This window comes from Geospiza fortis, unplaced genomic scaffold (genome assembly GCF_000277835.1).
Source record: "Geospiza fortis unplaced genomic scaffold, GeoFor_1.0 scaffold145, whole genome shotgun sequence".
Taxonomy (NCBI): domain Eukaryota; kingdom Metazoa; phylum Chordata; class Aves; order Passeriformes; family Thraupidae; genus Geospiza; species Geospiza fortis.
Window position 1 is genome coordinate 1931303 of NW_005054362.1, and position 13088 is coordinate 1944390.

General features: G+C 55.1%; 1 protein-coding gene across 1 annotated transcript in view; it reads left to right on the forward strand.

The window, feature by feature from the left end:
• NCOR2 (nuclear receptor corepressor 2) overlaps positions 1-13088 on the forward strand; it is a 151926-nt gene that overhangs the window by 132465 nt on the left and 6373 nt on the right. The window contains exons 28-39 of the mRNA XM_031059450.1: positions 1937-2087; positions 5487-5639; positions 6021-6107; positions 6572-6846; positions 7629-7992; positions 8746-8973; positions 9066-9311; positions 9455-9604; positions 10021-10161; positions 10269-10431; positions 10960-11390; positions 12869-13029. Of these exons, the coding sequence (XP_030915310.1) occupies positions 1937-2087; positions 5487-5639; positions 6021-6107; positions 6572-6846; positions 7629-7992; positions 8746-8973; positions 9066-9311; positions 9455-9604; positions 10021-10161; positions 10269-10431; positions 10960-11390; positions 12869-13029 (2550 nt within the window). The remainder of the gene's footprint in view (positions 1-1936; positions 2088-5486; positions 5640-6020; positions 6108-6571; positions 6847-7628; positions 7993-8745; positions 8974-9065; positions 9312-9454; positions 9605-10020; positions 10162-10268; positions 10432-10959; positions 11391-12868; positions 13030-13088) is intronic.

Sequence of the window (13088 nt, forward strand, 5' to 3'; positions counted from 1 at the left end):
GCTCTTCAGACGGAAGATACTTTGGCCTTAATCTCCACCATCCATCTTCAGAAGAGCAGCTGGCAAGCAGGCGATAGTTTCTTGCAGTGTGAGTTATTGCTCATCTGGTAACAGAGCAGAGAGCATTAAAAAAAAAATCTGTTTCCCATGGGGATTTTATCTGGCCATCATTCAGATATTTAAAGACATTCAGGCTCCAATTTTTGCCTGCCTTCTTCAAGGAGGATGACCATGTTCACTTTTGCCCTGGGGACCTGATCCTGAATCCCAGCCCAGAGCAAAGGCTTAGCTTGCCTGGTGCCCTGTGTCCAGCAACTGCCAGGAGTGGGTGCTCAGGGGCTGTAAATAACCCATCAGAGCAAACACTTGCTCCATCCTCTCAGATGCTCCTGCAGCAGCTGTGGGCAGCAGTGGGTGGGCGTGAAGGACCTTGAGTACCATGTGCCAGTTGAGGAGATCAGCAGAGTTTGTTGAGACACTGTTTTTGCATCCAGCTAATGAATCCAGCCAGCTAATGAATCCATCCAGATTCCTTTGTTTGGCTGGGGATTAAGGTACCAGGGCCAGACCCAGGGCATTGCCTGGCTCTCCTGCTGGCCCAGCAGCCTGCATCCCTCTGCTCCTGCTGGGGAGAAGGAGCCCCCTGTTCTGGCAGCCGCTCCTGGTACCAGAGCTGATACTTGATCTCAGATGAGTCATCTAGTTCACAGGAAGCAGATCTTGAATATATGCTCTCTGCTCTGAAGCCATCTGTCATCACTTGCTTTCGCATCCCCTCGGAGCACATCTGTGGAGGGAGGTGCCTTACCTGGGGCTGGGAGAGCCATTACACGTGCCCAGATCCACTGCAAGGCTGGGTGCCCAGGGCACTGAACCCACATGCTGGTGTGCCCTGGCTTTTGGGGACTGCTGCTGCTCTGAGGGCTCGGTGGAGAGCAGGGGCACCCCCAGGCAGGAGTGGGGAAAGAGCCTGAGTGGCACAACCTGGAAGCAGCAGCAAAGCTGGCGGGGGCATCACGTCCCGAGGCTTCCCCCAGGCATCAGTCCCAGGGCTTGCTGGGGTTAAATGAGCTGAGTAGGCAGGTGTCAGTCAGGAGTGTCACTCTGACAGCATCCCTGTGCCTTCCCAGAGATGGGGAAGGGGGGCTGTCACCCCATGGTGGCTGTTCCCAGCTGGCACCGACAGGTTACAGTGGCAGAAGGGTGTTAATCACCAGCGACTCCTCAGGGACATCAGCTCCGTGTGTTTTGAAGGGGATTCGGGGGGTAGGTGCTGTGAGCTGTGTCTGCTCATGGTGAAGGAGAGGTTTCAGCTCACACTGGTGTGTGTGGGGAGCCTGCTGCTGTTCCTGTTGGGGGTCTGAGGCAGGCTCTGCTCCCCAACCTGCTGCGGGACCGGTTTCGCTGTCGCTGCCGTCCCAGCCGGGCGCGCTGCCAGCCGCAGCTCCCGCACGCAGGCAGCTCCCTGAAGGTCACACTGCTGCCAGCAGATGTGCCTGGGTGGGCAGAACATCTCTGTGGCTCCTGTGCCAAGCTGGGGAAATAGGCTGCAGGGAAAAGCTAACGCTGGAGCAGTGCCTGCTGTCACTAAGGTGTCCTCAGGGGAGCACCAGCCCTGTCCCCCAAACCCGGGGAGAGGGAGCAGGCCAGGCAGCTTACTCCAAAACACACAGGGGTGAGAGTTGCTGTTTCTGTGCTCTCCTCATCCCCTGCCTCTTCCCAGCAGCCTCACACAGATCACGTACCTTTTTACTGCTGCTCGTTATCATTCTCATCAATAATTAAGCTGCAAGTCCCTGGCTGCTGGCTGCGCCAGGAAGCGGAGGCCGGGTGTGCTCCCTGCGCTCAGCTTCCCGCGAGGAACAGCCTGTCCCCGCACGGCGTTTGCTTAATTGGTTGTGACACTGTTAAATATGGATCTTGGTGGCTTTCCAAGGGCACCCCGGCAGAAGTGCTGTACAAAGGAACCATTACCAGGATAATCGGAGAAGACAGCCCCAGCAGAGCAGAGAAGGCGAGGGAGGATGCCGTGCCCAAAGGACATGTCATATACGAAGGCAAGAAAGGCCACGTGCTGTCCTATGAGGGTAAGTCCTGATCCTCTCTGCCTTTTTAGGGCAGGTGCCAGGGGTTTGTGCCACTGTGGCTGCGACTTGGGAGCTATTTGAGGAAAGGCTGATGAAGTACAACGGGCCAGTCTTCTGTCTTTGCTTCCAGCACTTCTCCCCCTTCCCACCCTGGTGCCCTGTGTCCATCTGTCCTGTGTGGTTATCTTGTCTTAGAGATGGCAGGCAGGGTTGCAGTGATTTTAGGAAACAGGCATGAGGAGAGGACCAGATAGGAAGGTGTTACCTTCATCTCTAGCACCCTGTAGTAGAAGGGGACTGATTGAAAACATTACAAGAACACTCACAAAGTCTTGGGCCAAGGTGGAGTCAAACCTGCAAGATGGAGGCACTGAAGGTTTATTTGGATGTCAGGTTCTACCTGCAGTGACTTGGGCACCCTGAGGCTTTTCCAGCACAGGACTGCCCTGCAGGAATCCTCCTGGACCCAGCCTCAATGTCAGGAGAGTTTTGCTGGAGCTGTTGGAGGTGGTGAAGCCATTCCTGCATCCCTCAAGGAGCCTGTCTAGGGATGTGTTGGCTGCACCGCTGCAGCACGGAAAGGCTTTTCCTTGGTAACTGCCAGCAGTGCCTCACTGCATCAGTGGTACCAGCAGGTGGTCAGCAGCTGCTCCTGCCTGCTCAGCCCATCACAGCACTGCCCATCAAAGCTGCTCTGCGTGTCCCAGTACCTCCCATTGGAGATGAGCAGATGTTGCTCTCCAGTGAGGCTGGGAACAGCCCCATTCTTGCCTTTTGCTGTGTGCTGGGTCAGGTATCTCTGTTCTGGAGCTGGACTCCTGCTGGCTTGCACCTGTAGTCAGGAAGAGCCAACTTAGAGATGCTGCAGCCCCGAGTCCTCCTGGGGTGAAGCGCTGGTGTGTGCTCTGGTGTCCTCATGTGTCACCTCCCTTCTGGGCTGAGTTTGGAGATGGCCAAGGAGCTGATCTCCAGGAAGCTGCTGTGCTGCCTGAGCCCTGTGCCTCCCTCCCTGGGGCGTAGTATCCATTCCAGCCTGCCTGGCAGCCTGGGCCCTGTGGGCAGTGCTGCAGGCAGTGAGTCCCGCAGAATTCCCTTTCCTCATGGCCACAAGTGCAGGCAGCTCCTTTCATCACAGGCTGGGTTGTCTTATCCAGGGCTGGAGGCAGAGGGTTCAGGTCAGGCCACGGGGACAAGCTCCAGCTGTTGTCACCTTTGTGTGTGTCCTGAGACCGCAGGGACCTTTCAGGACAGGGCTCTGTGCTGTGCCTCCTGCCTGCCACATGGAAACTGGCTCACAGCATGTCCCCCAGGGTCCACTGTCAACTCTAGCCCAGATCAGAAATGTCACCGAGGAGGACTTGACTGGATGCCCTTTGGGACAGTTGGCGAGGCTTGGACCAGGGAGGACTCAGGAAGTGTTTCAGAACTTGTTTGTGCAAGAGGCTATTTTAATCATCTCTGCCCGGGCTGGGGGTCGAACAAGGCTGGTCTCAGAAATAGCACCGTCAGGGAGAGATGGGGAGTGCTCCTGGCAGTGAGGGCTGCCCATGCCCAGAGCTGGGATCCCTCTCCAGGCAATGAGGGAGAGCTGCAGACCAAACTCTCCTCTGTTGTTTGTGTCAGCCTGAGTCTCCCTAGCTGCAGCCTGTGTTACCTCTCATGCTACCCCCCGTGGACACAGATGAGGAATTAATTCCTTCCTCTCCCCAGCAGCCTTTTACATGCTTGGTAGTGTTTATCACATCCCAAGTGATCCCATGAGCTGCTGCAGCCTTGCCAGCCCTGCCTCTCCCCTTCCCCCTGTAGAGCCCAGCAAGGCTGAGCAGCCCAGGAACAGAAGAGTTAAAAAAAAATTAAATAAGAAAACTGAAACTGTTGGTGATTATGAATTTTGGCAAGCAGAAAAAAAATTGCAAATTCTTTAGTGTCATGAGGGTGCTTAAAATAAAAGAGCTGTAATGAGACGAGATCCTGTAGCATGTGTGAGCTGAATTGTGCTAGATTGGTTATTCTCATCCTGCATATGATTGCTGATGGCTTCTGCAAGGCGAGGAACGTGGGTTTGGAATGGTTTTCTTTCTGTTTAGTCTCTCTTCTCCCTCACGCCCTCCCCCTGCTTCCCGGTGGCACAAAGGGTGCCCGGGAGCGCGTCCCCTCCTGCACAAGGGCTGGTGGCAACAGATGTGCCTTGATGACAGGGTGCAGGCACATCACCCACATGGTGCTTGGCTGATTCTGAATGTCACCCCCGGATTTCTGCTGTCAAATGGAGCTGAAGCAGAGGCTCAGGCATGGACCCCCTCTTGTTTCCCCACACACAGCCCCAAACACTTTGTGGATTGAGTGGGTGCTGATTGCGGAAACCAACAGTGGGTGTGAAGTTGTAATAATCCCATTTTATTAATTACTGGTTTTGCCAAGGAGGAGTTTTGTTCCTGATTGTCCACAGTAGAATGAATGTTTTTTAACTTCCCTGCTTTCTCTAATTGTACAACCACTTTCTCTACCCACAAAGAGGAGGATTAGTGCACTGGCAATCCTTGGCAAGGGCAGCCTGGCCAGGGATGATGGGCAGAGGCGTTTGTCTCTCCTAGCTGACATCCTGTTTGGAGCTCATGGCATAAACCCAAGGCATTCAGCTGGATCAGAAGCTGCTGAATTCACAGCTCGCTGCACATGATGGGTGCCCATTGCCTGGGGTGGGCCTGATGCTGCCTGGCACGGGCAGGGCTGTGCTGGTGGGGGCTGTAGCTCAGGATAGGTGTCCACTGCCTGTTTGCAGGAACCTGCTCCAGGTTTGGATCAGGGGGCAGTCAGTGGTCTCTCCTCACCCTAGCACTCACTGCATCAGTCCTGCTTTGCACCATCTCTCCCAGTTCCTGTGTGTGCTCAGTGCTGTTTCAAAGGAATCACTCTCAGCTTCGCTTCTCCTCCGTTTTCCCTGATTTTCTCACCCAGGGAGTGTCTCGGCAGATGTTAAGGCTGGCCAAGTCCCAAACAGTAGGTGTCTAGCAAAAATCAAAACAAACAAGGAAAAAAAAACCAAAACTCCCCAGACTCAAAGAGTCAAGTTCAATGGAACTGCAGCTGCTCCCACTGGCTCGGGGCTGTCCTGCTGCCTACGGGATGGCCCCACTAGGGAGGGAGGGAATGGGACATGACTGGGTGGATGCTCCTACCGAGAGGGAGGCACAGATCTGGAGTCTGAGGCAGGCAGGGAGGGGAGAGAACACCAGCTGAATTTCCTGGAAGCCAATCCCGTGCGATGTTTCTGGCACCACGTAGCAGCAGCTGATGCTGGGATGAGATCTGACCCCTCAGCAACGCACACAAACAGCAGTAAACACCCTCTCCTGGCCTGTGCTGACTTTCCATGCCTCTTGGTGTTCCCCCCTGCAGGTGGAGTTGCTGCTTCTCAGTGTCCCAAAGAAGACAGCAGGAGCTCGGGAGCTTCCCATGAGACCACAGGAACTAAGCGGACCTATGATATGATGGAGGGGAGGATCAGCCGGGGCTTATCAGCCCGTGATACCTTATCTACCAGCATTGAAGGTGGGTCTGCATGAAGCCTTTCACTTGGGTTATGTTACTGACCTGTGGAGATCTCGTCTCCTGACTACATGGTGCATCTTCCTGTGCCAGTGTTCTGGCAGTGGTTAGGTGGTATCCCAACAGGACAGCATCTGACCAGCATGGGAAAAAACCAGAATGTAGACTGGTCTGTTTGCCTTGAGTGTCTGTTCTGACAGAAGTACAACTCCTGTCAGGAGTACAAAAGAAAAGCAGCACATTTAAAAAAAGGAAAAAATTAATAATTTAGAAATTGTTGGTATTTATCCTTGTTGTTCTAGACATCCCTGGTAACACTGTCACGTATTCATGGTAAATTAATTGCTGTGTCACAGCCTGACTTTCCCTCTTGGATCTCTTTAGGTCTCATGGGTCGAGCGATCCCTCCAGACCGACACAGTCCCCATAACCTAAAGGAGCAGCATCACATGCGAGGCTCGATTACACAAGGTAACACCTGGGAGCACAAAATGGGCACGGGCAGGGGAAGCACCTCACAGGCATGGCCCCTTGTTCTCATCGTCAGGATGGGACAGGAGGAAGCAAGGATGGGCACATCAAGGTCCAGCTGCAGATCTTGCAGCCTCTGCTTTGTGCTCAGAGAGATTTTCAGTCTTGCTCAGCTTCTACCAGCCTGAATTCTGCCAAAGTCAGGGACAAGATTGTCAGTGATTCGCATGAAGCAGGTTGAAATTAGTGTGAAATTGGTGGTGGTGCAGAAGGTGGTGGTGGATGTGAGGTGGACCAGCTGCATTAGTGGTATAGCTGCTCTGTGGGCTCAGTTGGCCACCAGTCCCTGAGTGACATGTGTTAACTAGAGACTTCCTAGAAGTGAGTATCTGCATGGGGACTGGGAGTCCAGGGTCTGCCTGAGGAGTCACCCTCTGCATCCATCATCTGCTTGGGGATTGCAGGAATACCTCGGTCCTATGTGGAGGCCCATGAGGACTACCTCAGAAGAGAAGCCAAACAGCTCAAGAGGGAAAACACTCCACCAAGGGACTTATCTGATGCCTACAAGGTCAGATCTCACGATCTGACTCCTCTGAAAATGAAATCAGCCCATGAAGACCTGGTAGCCACGGTGAAAGAAGCAGGAAGATCAATCCATGAGATCCCCCGGGAGGAGCTGAGGCGCACACCAGACATCTCTCTGGCCAGACCTCTGAAGGAAGGTTCCATCACGCAGGTGAGTATGGAGTGAGCACTGGATGAGATCAGTCCTGCTCACACTGCTGCCCTTGCACAGATCCTGGGAGCCATTCCCAAGGTAAAAGGAGAGCAGAGACAGCTTTGTGTTGCATCACTGGTAAGAGCTGACACTCTGCTTGGGTACAGGTTGTCATGCCCCATCCTTTGAAGGGATCCCTTCCAATCCAAACCATCCTCTAATCCTTCCCTGCAGATAAATACAAAGCCCAGGGAACTCCTGGCACGTTAAGAAAGCAATGATCCATCTACATGTGTAAAGAAAAGGGGACACATTTGCCTCTTTTCCAAGGACAGAGTCAACTCTGTGTCCTCAGCATTTGTGACTCTGGTGCGCATAAACTTGGTCTCCTCCCTTCATGGGCAAGTGGCAACCCAGCAGGGCCAGTGGTTAGGATGAAACGTGGCATGGTATCTCCTCTTGGTCTCCAAATATTTGCAGGGTTCCCATGGCACCTTGCAGTCCTGTCCCATTTCACAGTGTGTGTAGGAGAGAGGCGTGATGGGCACAGCCAGCCTTCGGCAGTGACTCATCATCATCATCTTGTTGGAGCACAACAAGACATGCAAGATGGGCCCTCCACCCTGCCCTGTTCGAGTGGTTATCTCTGCTCTGCCGACGGCTGTTGGCTGTTTGACTGAGAAACCCTTGTGTATTGACCCACTGAATGAGGCATCCTGAGTTGGAGCTCAGTGGGATGCAGTCACTGGGCTCCTTCTGTTCTAGGCCCCTTTGATGTCCCCTCTGCCTCCTGTCCCCAGGGTACCCCACTGAAGTACGACAGCGGCTCTTCCTCCTCGAGTACCAAAAAGCACGATGTGCGCTCCATCATCGGCAGCCCCGGCAGGACTTTCCACTCTGTGCATTCTCTGGATGTCATCCAAGACCCGAGGAATCTGGAAAGAGCTTACGAAGAGAGCCTGAAAAACAGGCCAAGCCCAGTGACCAACTCAGGTGGCTCCATTGCCAGAGGGGCTCCTGTGATTGTACCCGAGCCGGGCAAACCCCACCAAAGTGCCCTGGGCTATGAGGACCACCAGGCAGGGCACAGCACGGCCTTCAGCAGCCACTTGCACAGAGGGTCTCCAGTCTCCACACGGGAGTCCACCCCACGGCAGCACGAAGGTACTTGGCAAAACTTTGATTTGATGGTAAAATTTCTAACAGCCAGGCAGGTGAGGTGCACGGGAGGTGGCTGCTGACCCCACCTGCCCGAGCGATTCCCAGCAGGTGCCTGTTGAACCTGTTCTTCCCAGCACCCCACACCCACAGCTGACTCATGGCACTGGGGTGGCTGCCAGGGACAGCTGGGGCTCAGTGCCCTTCCTGGGGGTGCTCACACTGTTGAAGTGAGGGCACCTCACCTGCACCAAGGTAGCCAAAGGGAGACTTGGGCCAAGGCTGGTGAAGCCATTAGTGTTTCAAAAGTGTCCTCCCTGTCCCAGCAGTGGCCCAGAGCGCTCTTTTTTCCATAGGTGGGCAGGATAGCAGTCCTTGGGACACTGGGTGGGAGATGTTCATGCTTCTCACTAACAGCAGCAGTGACCTCCTTGTGCTGAAGAGCATGGCAGCAAGGCTGCACCACCATCAGCTTGTGCAGGCCAGGGTGAATGCACAGATTGCCCAGCATGGATGTGCTGGGGTGAAGAGATGATTTCAGAAAGGCCTCTCTCCCAGGGGAACTTGGGACTGGGACTTGGCCCACCCTGACCTTGGTGGTGTAACAGGGCATGGCAGCACAGGGAGGAGGGAAGGGTCCCTCAAGCTCAGGGTAGCTACGATTGTCCCTGTGGGACATGCTTGGCCAGAGGCATCCCTCAGGGACATGGCTTGGCTGCAGTGCTCGGTCTCTGACTCATTTCCTTCTGCTCTCAGCAGGCAGCATCACTGCTGGGAAGCCGGTGTCCCAGGACAGAAAGATCACCCCCACATCGAGAGAGCTCACCAACTCCAAGTCTCCGCACGCCCCCGTGCCCGACCACCACCACCCCATCTCCCCGTACGAGCACCTGCTCCGCGGCGTCAGCGGCGTCGATCTGTACCGAGGGCACATCCCGCTGCCTTTCGACCCCGCCGCCATCCCCAGGGGGATCCAGCTGGAAGCAGGTACCTTGGCTGGGGGCACGGTTTGTTATTTCCCTTATGCTCCAAAACCCGAGATCTCTGGTGTTTCACATCTGCATCCTTTTCTCTCCCAGCTGCTGCTTACTACCTGCCAAGGCATCTGGCTCCGAGCCCCACGTACCCACACCTGTACCCCCCGTACCTCATCCGGGGCTACCCGGACACAGCGGCCATGGAGAACCGCCAGACCATCATCAACGACTACATCACGTCGCAGCAGATGCACCACAACGCCGCAGCCACGGCCATGGCGCAGCGGGCGGACATGCTGCGCGGGCTGTCGCCCCGGGAGCCCTCCCTCGCCCTCAACTATGCAGCAGGTCCTCCCAGCATGGCATCGTCCAGGGGTTTGGGAGCAGCAGGGGAGAAGGAGGCTGGGTCAGGCTGGCACTGCCAGGTCTAGCATGGCCAAGCTTGCAGCAGCTCAGCGTTGTCCTGACAGTCCTCTCGCTTCTCTCTGCAGGCATCATCGACCTGTCCCAAGTGCCACACCTGCCCGTCCTTGTGCCCCCTACCCCTGGCACCTCTGCCACCACCATGGACCGCATCACCTACATCCCTGGACCCCCCCAGACCTTCGGCAGCCGGCACAGCAGCTCCCCGCTCTCCCCAGGTATTGCTGGAGGTTGCTTTTCCAGTGGGAAAATGATTGAGGAGGATGCTCGTAACCAATCCAAGGCCATGGGCTCAGCATGCCAGGAGAGTCTGGGAGACCCCAAATTAATTCTTACTCAGGGACTGGCTCCCTCTCTTACATGCTTGTTGAGGGCTTCCTTGCTTTTCCTCCTCCTTCCCCAAAGCAAACAGCTCTGTGGAAGGTCATACCCTGGAGACAGCACCAGGACAGCTATTCCATGATTTGTCTGGGTTTTGTCGCACTGGTTGCCGTCGTCTGTCCTGCTCCAGGTGACCTTGGATGGAGCCATTCCTTATCTGCTCTGCATACACAGCGATGTGAAGAACAGGCAGCATTCCCAGGGGGAATTGCTGTGTCTGCAGCCCTCTCACTGCCTTTTGGTTGGGTTTCAGGAGGGCCCACGCACATGACCAAACAGTCAGGATCGTCGGTGTCCGAACGGGAAAGGGAGCGGGAGCGGGAACGAGAGAGGGAGCGTGAAAAATCCATCCTAGCCTCCACCACAGTGGAGCATGCGCCCATCTGGAGACCAGGTAGGCTGGGGAGGAGTCCATCCTCCACCCTGGGACCTGTGCTGGGTGGAAGGTAGGGTTAGGGCTGTTGGACAGAGAGCTAAATCCCTTCCTCATGCTCTCCCCAGGTACGGAGCAGTCCAGCAGCCGTTCGTCCTCCCACTCTCACAGCCACCAGCACTCTCCCGTGTCACCCCGCACCCACGAGACCATCCAGCAGCGCCCCAGCGTGCTCCACAACACCGGCATGAAGATCATCTCCTCGGAGACCCCCACCCCTTCCGTCCTACGGTACGTGCCTCCCACCATGGTTTCCAGTGCTTGCCTGGATGCCTGCACCAGCACTTAATTAGTGAGCACCTCTGAGAGGAAGGACTGGGAGTTGTTTTCCCTTCAGTCTCAGCAGGACTGAGCAGGACTGGAGCTTTCAGGGAAATTGTGGTGGGGAGAGGCACATTTTGTGCCCTAATTATTTTGTTTTTTCCTGCTGCCAGGAGAAAAAGTAGGAGTGTGCTTGTGCCCAAATACAGGTATTGCTCCTCTTGCTGAAGATTGCCTGGTGGTGGAGTTACCAAGGGCTCTGGGACCTGTCCATGGGTTTTATGTTCTCCAGTCAATGCATTCAGGCCCAATACCCTGTGGCCAGTTACTGTGGTGGAGGCTGCATCCAGTCCCTCCTCACTGGCCTTGCATGGCCCAGCCATATGCTCAGGAGGCCTGGAAGGAGCTCAACCAGGCAAAGCTGAACACTTAGGCTCTGGTAATTCCCTTTCTCCACGTGCTTCTCTCACCTTGGCCTTGTCTTCGTTTTCCTTGCAGATCCTCCACCACCACTACCACGTCACCAATCCGCTCCGCCGCCTTCCCCTCGGCCTCCAGCCTGCGCTCCTCGCTCAGCGCGGCCGATGGCTACGCAGCCCCCCTGGACCCAGCCATGCTGCAGAAAGAGGCCTCGAGGGGGAGGGAAACCAAGGCAGAGCGAGCCCAGACTGACAACATCTACACCTCAAAGCTGCCCAGCGGGGCCAACCTCGAGCAGTCGCCTTCACCCATCAAAGCCATGGAGTCGAGACCTTTGCCCGCCTCTGGAGCTGGCTCCTCTCATCACTATGGCAGAGGACAGGGGAAAAGCCAGCAGCACCACCACCCTCTGGACCAGCAGCACGCAGCCTCAGGCTCCGAGCAGCACAGTAGAGAAAAGAGTCAGAGTAAACGCTTCTCCATGCAGGAGCAGGAGCTCCGAGCACTCGGTAAGAGCACCATGACAGCAGCCAACTTGATAGATGTGATTATCATGCACCAAATGTCTTGTGATAAGGGGCAGCAAGAAAGAGGCTTGCTGAGTGACCACCCCACTAGTGGTGGTCAGAAATTGGAGGGCAGAGGTGAGAGACCTGTGACCTTACACTGATTTTATTTCATTACTTCTTATTTTCAGTTGTGTATTTTGGATATTGGCTCCATCAGCTCCCCAAGTGTGCTTGTCCCTCTGCTTCCTGGCCATTTTGTTATTCCAGACTTTTTCATTTTTGCGTGTTTTAAGGATCTTCCCTTCTCCCACCCTCTTTTAGTTTTTCCAGTTGCCAAGTCCTGTTTTGCAAATGTTGACCAGTTCCTGGTATTGCTTTTTACAGACAATAGCCATTTGCTAATTTTGATTTCCCCATCCTTAGAAATTCCCAGGCAGTCTGTAAAGAACAGTTGTGGGTAATAAATCAAAGAAGCAAAGTGGAGAACTGGGATTGTGAGCGTGACAGGGCTGCTGGCCATCAGACAAGCACCTCCCTGCTGATGAGCTGCAGGGTCTCTGAGGGCTCTGTGGGTCTCAGCTTGGATGAGGTCTCTGTGCTCAGGGTGACCTCACTCAGGGTGCTGGTGCTGGATGCTGCCCAAGGTGGGCACCATGGCTGTCCTGGGATCACTGAGCCCAGCCATGCTCAGCAGCCATTTCCAGAGCAGACCACAAGAACCACCTAAGAGGAATCTTGTGTAAGAGAGAAAAGCACTAGGATTAGTTATTCCAGTAGAAAGTGCAGGAGGGGGATGGATTTCAAGGTCTGGGTCATTCTTGATGGGACCAACCTTCAACCAGAGCACTCATCCAGGCTCCCACTAGCATGCAGAAGCAACAAGCAGCCTGTGGGGGTTTGGTGGGACCCCATCTTCAAGTTGCAGCAGCTGCCTTGGCTATCAGCATTGGGAGTTCCTGTCCCACTCCCCTTCTCATGTCCCAAGGATGGAGAGGATGCAGCAGCATGGCTGGGAGAAGAGCTGCATCCCATCCCACCCCTCAGTCATGTCTGGTCCTGGCACCTCCTAGCAGTGTGTCGCAGGACTGTGGATGCACTTGGAGACCTCTTGTGCAGCCTCCTCCACTCTCTCTGAGCATCGCTGTCCCTCTGGGCATGGTGGGGGTTTCAGTGGGTGGAGAAAATGGAGGAACAAACTGTGAACATGCAAAGGTTGGGTTCGGTCCCTGGATCTCATGCTGTCACCGGGAGCTGCTGAGTGTCCAGTTCTGCAGGAATGAGACATCTCCTCTTCACAGCAGCCATCACCACAGCTGGACATCAGAGGTGGCCCTGCAGCGTGACCTGCCAAGTCTTCCCTCATGTCTTTTTCCCCCCACTTTGCTGAACACATGAATCTACCTACAAGCAGTGGTGCAACAGAGCTCGGGAAAATCTAAGTGAGCTCCTGGTTTTAACTCCTCCTTTGATTTCCTCAGGCTTTCATGGAGGCTACAGCCCCGAGCGGATGGAGGCAGTGAGTCCGGTGAGCTCGCCCAGCCTGTCCCACGAGAAAGGGGCCAAGCTGCTGCAGGACACAGAGAAGGGGCACGGGGAGCATGACCTGAGGCAGAAGCAGCAAGGTGAGGAGGGGCTGGCTGTGCTCCAGTGCTGGGATGGCATTTGGAGAAGAGGGCACAGATGTCATCTCATTCCTGC